General features: G+C 54.2%; 1 protein-coding gene across 2 annotated transcripts in view; it reads left to right on the forward strand.

The window, feature by feature from the left end:
• TRAF1 (TNF receptor associated factor 1) overlaps positions 1-7,359 on the forward strand; it is a 16,991-nt gene extending 9,632 nt beyond the window's left edge. For both annotated transcript variants that reach the window (XM_056138710.1, XM_056138711.1), the window contains 4 exons: positions 284-688; positions 1,407-1,584; positions 3,735-3,883; positions 7,141-7,359. In XM_056138710.1, coding sequence (XP_055994685.1) covers positions 284-688; positions 1,407-1,584; positions 3,735-3,883; positions 7,141-7,359 — 951 coding nt within the window. The remainder of the gene's footprint in view (positions 1-283; positions 689-1,406; positions 1,585-3,734; positions 3,884-7,140) is intronic.
• The last annotated feature ends 1,349 nt before the right edge of the window (positions 7,360-8,708 follow it).

Genomic DNA, 8,708 nt, shown 5'->3' on the forward strand with positions numbered 1-8,708 from the left:
ACTAGCCAACTCCAGCACTGCTGGGGGGATGGATCCAATTTTCCTTGGCAATCTTTGAAGGGGAGGGTGCAGGAATCTCCATTACTTCCTACAGCTCTCCTCCCCTTCTCTGGTTTTTGTTTAGTTTGGGAGTTTGGGTTGGGGGCCACAACCAGCAGTGCTCAGGGGTTCCTCCTGGCTCTGCACTCAAGGATCACTTCTGGCTAGACTCAGGGGACCCTATTAGGGCGCTGGCGATAGAACCCGGGTCTGTTTTCACTGAGTGGCCCCGCCCTCTTGGCAGGGGAGCCCTAAATTCATGCAGGAGCACGAGGTGTCCTCTCAGGCCTCCCACCTGAACCTGCTGCTGGAGTTGATGAAACAATGGAAGGCCCAGCTGGGCTCCAGCCTGGGCTCAGGACCCATGGCCCTGGAGCAGAACCTGTCCGACCTGCAGCTGCAGAAAGAGATGGCGGGGGGCCTGGAGGTGGACTGCTACCGGGCCCCCTGCTCCGAGAGCCAGGAGGCGCTGGCCCTGCAGCACCGCGTGAAAGACAAACTCTTGGCGGAGCTGGAGGGGAAGCTGCGTGTGTTTGAGAACATCGTGGCCGTCCTCAACAAGGAGGTGGAAGCCTCACACCTGGCCTTGGCCGCCTCCATCCACCAGAGCCAGCTGGACCGTGAGCACATCCAGAGCTTAGAACAAAGGGTGAGAAAGCATGGGGCGGGCAGGGGAAGCAAGTCTGTCGGCCAGCTCAGGGGGACCCATTTCCCTCCACCTCAACTCCTGGGCAGTCTGTGGACCAGTCTTCTCCCTAAGTATTCTCCCAGCTCAGGGAAGTCACTCCCACCTCAAAACCTACCTTCCTATATCCCGGATCTTCTTGGAAAGTACCAGATTAGAAGTTACAGTCGAGGTCAGCTCCCAACTCCAACCAGGGTTTCAGCAGCTTTGCTAGAATTGCCTCAGTAGGACACTCTCTCCCCAAGCAGCTCATTCCATTGGCTGGACCACTTCCACTAATTAGAAAGATATTCCTTGGGCTGGAGAGATAGTTCAGTTTGCAGGGTGCTTGCCTTGCATGCAGCCAACCCAAGTTGGATCTCCAGTACCACATCTGGTCTCCTGAGCCTGCAGACTCAGTGGTAAGCTCTAAGCACCAACAGGTGTAGCCCAGAAACAGAGAGAGGAGGAAGGGGAGAGAGAGAGAGAGAGAGAGAGAGAGAGAGAGAGAGACCCGCTGAGCCAGGCCAGGGGGTGGAGCATATAGAGGAAGAGCTTTGCAAGCCAGGACTTCACCAGAGAACCAGGAGGGAAAGGGAATTCCGGGAAGGAGGAAGAGTATGTTAGAGGCAGAGACGCATGTCTCGGGGAGGCCGACTCAGGCCATCTTCCCAAGTCTCCAGCTGAATGCGTTTCCTCTCAGGTGCTCGAGCTGCAGCAGACGCTGGCCCAGAAAGACCAGGCCCTGGGCAAGGTGGAGCAGGGCCTGCGCCTCATGGAGGAGGCCTCCTTCGATGGCACCTTCCTGTGGAAGATCACCAACGTGGCCAGGCGGTGCCAGGAGTCGGCCAGCGGCAGGACCATCAGCCTCTTTTCCCCAGGTAACCCTGCCCGGGAGGCCAACCAGATGGACCCAGAAAGTAGCAGGAGGAATCCCCCTGCCCCAGCTCTGCTGGGCCCACCTTCACCTCCCTGCATCCTACTTACATCCTGTAGGTCCCCATCGTCATCAGCTTCAGGTGGCTGTTGGCAGTGGAGGCCCCTATGCCCAAGGCTGGAGCTCATGCAAATGACAGGAACATCAAGAGGCATTTCCGCAGTAGATTCTCTGGCCCTGCAGACCTGATGGCACCAAGTCCCGTGAGGTGCCAGTGCCAGCAAGTGTGGGCAGGGGTGGCTACTACACAGAGGAGCTCTAATGGCGGGTCCAGCTCCCTCCTTGGTGTCTTTTGAGATCTCCAAGAGAAGCACACACACCTCCATGTGTGAGTGAAGTGCTCCTGTCAGGTCCCTTCCCTTTCCCGTCCCCCCACCCGGTACCCCAGTGGGTCATTAAAGAGGATTTCTGCAAGGCCAGAGGGATAGCACAGTAGGGAGGGTGCTTGCCTCGCATTGGGCAAAGCCAGATTCCATTCCCAGCCCTACCCCCTATGGCCCCTGGAGCCGCAGGAGTGATGCCTGAGCACCAGGTGTGACCCAAAACACACACACACACACACACACACACACACACACACACACACAAAGAACAAAAGGATTCTGCAGGTGACAAGTTCTAGGCACCTTCCCCGCTGCCCCAGCTTCATTCTCTGTCATCTACTCTGATGCCTCCTCACCAAACCTGATGTCCACCCTCAGGGTTGACCAGGCCCCTCCACAGAGAAGCAGGGATAGGGGGAGGCCTTGCCCCTGCTGCAGTGTCCCCGCTCCCTGCCATTCTACCCCGGGGTGAGAGCACTGCTGAGTCTGCCCATCTCTCCTCCAAGCAGTTCTGTCTATCCCCCGTCCCCTAACCCCCGTCAGTCCCTCCCAGAGGTGCGTGGGGTGCCTGCCAGCCCCCAGCATCACCCTTGCAGCTTCCCAGGGGGAACCCACAAGCCACCACTTCACCTTTCTTAGCTGCTTCATCCCTGCTCTTCTCTGCCCAGCGACTGGCATGCCTGGGAGTGGCCCCCTCTCGTCCTGCCTTGGGGCACACCCTGCCCAGCATGGCAAAGAGAACTCTATGCTGAGCAAACCCCCAGAAACTGTCTCTGCTCCTGGGCACTGTAACACACTGGACAGTCACTTCCCTATACTCAGGCTTTCAAAAATAGGTTAGATCCGGCCAGTAGGTCCCAGGGCTCAGCGGCAGCACCATGCCCTGAACACCTTAGAAATACAGATTCTCAAACACTGGGTGGTCTCACTTATTTTTTTTTTTTAGTTTTTGGGTCACACTCAGTGATTCTCAGGGGTTATTCTTGGCTCTGCACTCAGGAATCACTCCTGGCGGTACTTAGGGGACCATATGGGATACTGGGAATCAAACCCGGGTCGGCCGCATGCAAGGCAAATGCCCTACCCACTGTGCTATCGCTCCAACACCGGTCTCACTGATCTGTGGGATAGAGAATACTGGAGAAGGAAATGTAGCAAAGGGTGGATGCCTAGATCACCCTTGACCCCCGTGTTTAGAGATCAGAGAAATCAAGGGTGGGAGAAGAGATCATGAAGTAATGGGTGAACAGACCTCAGGGCTTCAGTTATACTGGTGATATGGGTGAGTGCTATAGTCATATATCTGAAACACAGACTCAGGAACACTGAAAACATGAAATCGAACTCATGACCACTGGAACATCATAATATGCCTGTCAAGTTGACAGACGGGGATGGGGAACGTTGGTGGAGGGAAGTTGACACGGGATTGGTGTTTAAATATATGTGTAACATTCAATTCTAAATAACTTTGTAAACCATAACTCTTCAATTAAATAATCAAAAAAGAAATACAAGATTCTCAACCTCCCCCATATTCCCAACACCAGGTCGGTAGCTCTGGTCTGGAAGGGTGAGCAGCAGCTGATTCTGATGGTCAGTGGACAGTCCCTGGGCTGCATAACCCCCAAGCGCTGTCCCTGAGAAGAATGCTGGGCGCCAGGCCCAGAGTCCTCAGTGGAGAGCCCCAAGCATGGGCCTGCGCAGATTCCCATCTGCAGAGGGTTCTCTCCCCTCGCCCCCTGTGCTGACGCCCCTCTCCACACTGCAGCCTTCTACACCTCCAAGTACGGTTACAAGCTGTGCCTGCGGCTCTACCTGAACGGAGATGGCGCAGGAAAGAGGACGCATCTGTCTCTCTTCATCGTGATCATGAGAGGGGAGTACGATGCCCTGCTGCCGTGGCCTTTCCGGAACAAGGTAAGGGGGTTGGGGGGGTTGGTGGTCTGGGGGATGCCCGGCCCCAGGCCTTGTTTCAGCCCCCATCCCTTGGGCCTGATATAGCCAGGAACTAGCCCTGGCCATGTGAGCTCAGCCTTTTGCCCTCTTCACGTGCTCCATTTCCTCATTTCTAAAACAAAAGGGTGAAGCCACATCTAAGTATCCAAGGCTCCTTCCAGCTCCCCGAGTCCAGGAAAGCACATTCTAGCAAATGCCTGCACCAGCTGTTGTCGTGCACGCCGTTGACAGTGGTTCCGCCCCTCATACTCCATATGGTACCCCAAGCCCCACTAGGAGTGATCCCTAGGAGTGACCCACTAGGAGTGCCATCAGAAGTAAGCCCTGAGCACCACCATGTGTGCCCCAAAAATATTAAAATGAAAGAAAGAGTGGGAGGGAGGGAAGAAGGAAACAAAAGGAAGGAAGGAAGGAAGGAAGGAAGGAAGGAAGGAAGGAAGGGAGGGAGGGAGGGAGGGAGGGAGGGAGGGAAGGAAGGAAGAGGAGGAGGAAGAGAGGGAGGGAGGGGGAAGGAAGGAAGGGAGGGAGAGAGGGAGGGAAAGAAAGAAAGAACGTGGAAGGGAGGGAGGAAGAAAGAAAAAAAGAAAGAGAAAGAAAAGGGAAGGAAAAAGTCTTCCCCCACAAAAAAGAAAAAGAAAAAAAGGAAAGAAAGAAAGCAGTGTGTGGGGCTGTATACTATATGGTTCCGGTCATCTGACCTCTGGGACCAGGCAGGTTTTAGAGGGTCTGTGGCTTCAGGGACAGCGCGGGAGCAGGTAGATGGAGATCAGTGAGGACTCTAGCGCTCTCCAGGCAGCTGCCTTTTGTGGTGCACCCATCGGTCCCCAGGAGGGGAGCTGATGAAGCTGTGGGCGATGGGCAGGTGCCTCTGTGGGTCACTGACTGTAGGAAAATCCCAGCCCAGGTGTGGGGGTGTGGAATCTCTATTTTCTACTCTAGTCATCTCAGGTACCTACAAGTGCTCTGACAATGAGGCCTGTTAAAATGGTCCAAGCAGGCGTGAGTGGGGAGAGTCAAGCGTTGCTGCAGGTGGCAGCAGGGGGGAGCAGGAGGACATGAAGGGAAAGAGGCAGGTGGCATGGGCACAGACCCAGACCCAGTAAGTGGGGGATTCCCGTATCTGCAGGGGAGAGTTTAAAAACTACCAACCGTGACCATGAGCCTCATACCATGAGGAATCATGCCTGAACATCAACAAAATTTCTCTTTTTTTTTTAATAAGCATTTTTTTTCTTCTTTAGACACTTGCAGTTGTGTTTATGCTAGAGTTTCAGGCTTATAATAATTCAGCACCAACCTCGCCAGCTTCCCTTCCCCCATGCCCCCAGCTTCCTCCCCCCCCCCAGCAGGCACATTTTGCTTTTTTGGGTCACACCTGGTGATGTTCAGGGGTTACTCCTGGCTCTGCACTCAGGAATCACTCCTGGAAGTGCTCAGGGGACCATAAAGAATGCTGGAAATCGAACCCGGGTTGGCCACGTGCAAGGCAAACGCCCTACATGCTGTGCTATCGCTCCAGCCCCCAGCAGGCACATTTTGGAGGGACCACACCTGGCAATATTCAGGGATTATTCCAGGTTCTGTGCTCAGGAATCACTCCTGGAGGGGTTCAGGGGGACCATATGGGGATCGAACTAGAGTTGGTTGTGTGCAAGGCAAATTGCCCTATCCACTGTACTACCGCTCCAGCCCCTGCAGGCACCTCTTTAAGATGAATGATTGTGGGTTGGGTGTCATACCTCAGTATTGCTGACTCTGTGGTAAAGATGTATGCACAGACCAGCCCTCAACAGTCCTGATGTGTCTAGAGCTCCTCAGCCCCATTCCTGTTACTTCAAGATTTTTTAGACCTTTTCAGGGTTCCTGATGGGCAGCATGTTTTAAGAAGGGCTGAGGTGGGGTGGCGGGAGGGATACTGGGAACTTTGGTGGTGAAGAATGGGCACTGGTGGAGGGATGGGTACTCGACCATTGTATGACAGAAATGTACTCGCAAAAGTATGTAAGTCTGTAATTATAGCTCATGGTGTTTCATTAAAAAATTTTAATTTTTTAAAAAAAGAAGAAAAAGAAAAAAATTTATAATAAAAAGGAAGGGCTAGAGGGATAGACATAGAAAGATTGCATTCATCTGGGTAACATAAAGTAACAAAATAGGAGACTAACACCCAAGAATGGCTGAGATTAGTACCAGGAATTTTGCTCCATGGCTTGGAGGCCAGCCTCACATGCTAGGGGAAATGGCAGCTCAGATAGAGAAGGGAGCACCAAATAAAGGGTGTTGGGAGGATCCTCCCAGGATCGAAGAAGCATGCTGAAAGTAGACTATAGACTGAACATAATTGCCACTCAGTGCCTCTTTTGCAAACAACAGCACCCAAAAGAAGAGAGAGAACAAAAAGGAATGCCCTGCCACAGAGGCAGGGTGGGATGGGGGCATGGGGGGTGGGAGGGATACTGGGATCATTGGTGATGGAGAATGGGCACTGGTGGAGGGATGGGTATTTGATCATTGTATAATTGAAACCCAAGCACAAAAATTTGTAAGTCTACAGCTGTACCTCATGGTGTCTCACTAATAAAAATTAAAAAAAAAAAAGGAAGGGGTGCGGTGGGGAGAGTAGCATGTGCCCAAAAGGGGGTCATGTGACCTTTTTTTCCTTTTCTTTCTTTCTTTTTTTTTTTTGTATTACACCCAGTGATGCACAGGGGTTACTCCTGGCTCTGCACTCAGGAATCACTCCTGGCAGTGCTCAGGGGACCATTTGGGATGCTGGGAATCAAACCGAGTCAGCCACATGCAAGGCAAAAGCCCTACCCGCTGTGCTATTCCTCCAGCCCCATGTCGTGTGGCTTTAAGCCTATTGGGCTTCTGGAGGGGGGCTCACGCCCAGCTCTGTCTGCAGCCCCTTCTCAGGGGGCCTCACCCCTGGGTTCCAGCACACACTTCAGCGTGGAAAGGAGCCTCCTTCTAGCTGAACTGTAGTCCCACCTCCTTATCCAAACTCGAGCCTCACCTCTGAGCACCACCACCCACTGGAATGGGCCCCTTCCTCTTACCAAGAAGCCCTGCTCCCTCATCATGGAGCATCCTCTGTCCCCCACCCCCACCCCAGACAGGCTCAAAATCCCCAGTGGGTCCACGCCTTGCACCCCTGGCATCTGCCCTCGGGGTCAGGCGAGAGTAGGGAGACAAAGCCCTTCCCCCTTTGCCCTCAGGTCACCTTCATGCTGCTGGACCAGAATAACCGAGAACATGCCATCGACGCCTTCCGGCCCGACCTGAACTCAGCATCCTTCCAGAGGCCCCAGAGCGAGACCAATGTGGCCAGCGGGTGCCCACTCTTCTTCCCGCTCAGCCGGCTGCAGTCTCCCAAGCACGCCTACGTCAGGGATGACGCCATGTTCCTCAAGTGTATTGTGGACACCAGCACTTAGGAGAAGAGATAGAGTACCCACTCGGGACTTGGGGGCTTATGCCTGGGGTGCCCCGGACCCCATGGCTCAACATCAAGCTGGCCTGAGCAGAGCAAGACTGAATCACAGGCACTGGCCACCATGGGAGACCTGGACACAGGTGGGGGCAGGGCTTCTGCACTGACCATTTGCCCCACCAGCCCTGAATAGTGAGATGAACTCTTGCTGGGACAGGGAGGAGCTGAGAACCAAGCTTGGGGGTCCCCAGCAAAGATGTTGCAATGTGGGCATCTGCACAGCCGCCCGGGGAAAGGGTTTCGGGCTATCTGGTGTCAGGAGAGGAGAGGCCAGCTGTCACTCTGGATTCCATCTGTCTGTCTGTCCGGGTCTGGATGGGCGAATGAGCTAAGCCAGAGCCAGTGGTCGAGCTGCAGAGATAACGTGGGCACCAAATCGGAGCTGGAGCGTTTTCTGGGTTCCAGACCAAAAAGCATCTCATTCCAGCCCTCTCCTGCCCAGGTGAGGAGAAGGAATATTCTAGAAATGTTCTGGAGCCTCTTTCCTGCCGGGCCCAGCAGAGCCCTGTCACTCTGGGGATGGCAGTCAGCTTCTGACCCCCAGGCAGGAGCACCCAGAGGCCCTGTGTCCAGTATCCTGCACCCCTCCCCAGGAGAAATCGGTGGGGGGTATCAGCTCTCACTCTCCTGTGGGCCAGGCCCACTTACAGCACTTTCCAGAAGCCTGTGACCCCTGAGGACCCCAGGGATTCCCTCATTCGCTCTTCAGAATGTCTGAGCCTCTGCCGGCGGTGAACCCTTTAAATGTGTATAAAACCAAAGCTATTTTTAAAAACCTTTTAGTGTTTTCATGTCATGCTGTGGATCTGAGGGGGCCCGGTTTGCCAAGTGTCTGGCGGAGGCCTGGGTGCTGCTTCCATCTCCCCAGCCCTCGAGGCATGTCAGCTGGTAGGTGCTTCCTTCCTGCCTCTGCCAGCTGCTTTCAAAGGAGCCCACTTGGGTCCAGGAACCTGGACAGCCACACATGGGAGAAAGGAGGGGACTTTGCAGGCTTTTCCCAGCCCAGTCTTGGGGCAGGGGCTAGAACTCAGCTCATACCTCCCTCCCTGCATGACTGAGGCCCTGGGTTCAATCCCCAGTTGCCCCCCCACACACACACACACTTGCACACATGTACACCCATGCACACATACACACAATCATACACGCAATGCACACATACACACACCCACTCATATACACATAGACATACATGCGCATATACACACATGCACACACACTCTTGCACACATATACACCCACACACACATACACACTAACATACACACAGTGTACACATACACACACCCATGC

Source organism: Sorex fumeus, unplaced genomic scaffold, assembly GCF_029834395.1.
Source record: "Sorex fumeus unplaced genomic scaffold, SorFum_2.1 ptg000129l, whole genome shotgun sequence".
Lineage (NCBI taxonomy): Eukaryota > Metazoa > Chordata > Mammalia > Eulipotyphla > Soricidae > Sorex > Sorex fumeus.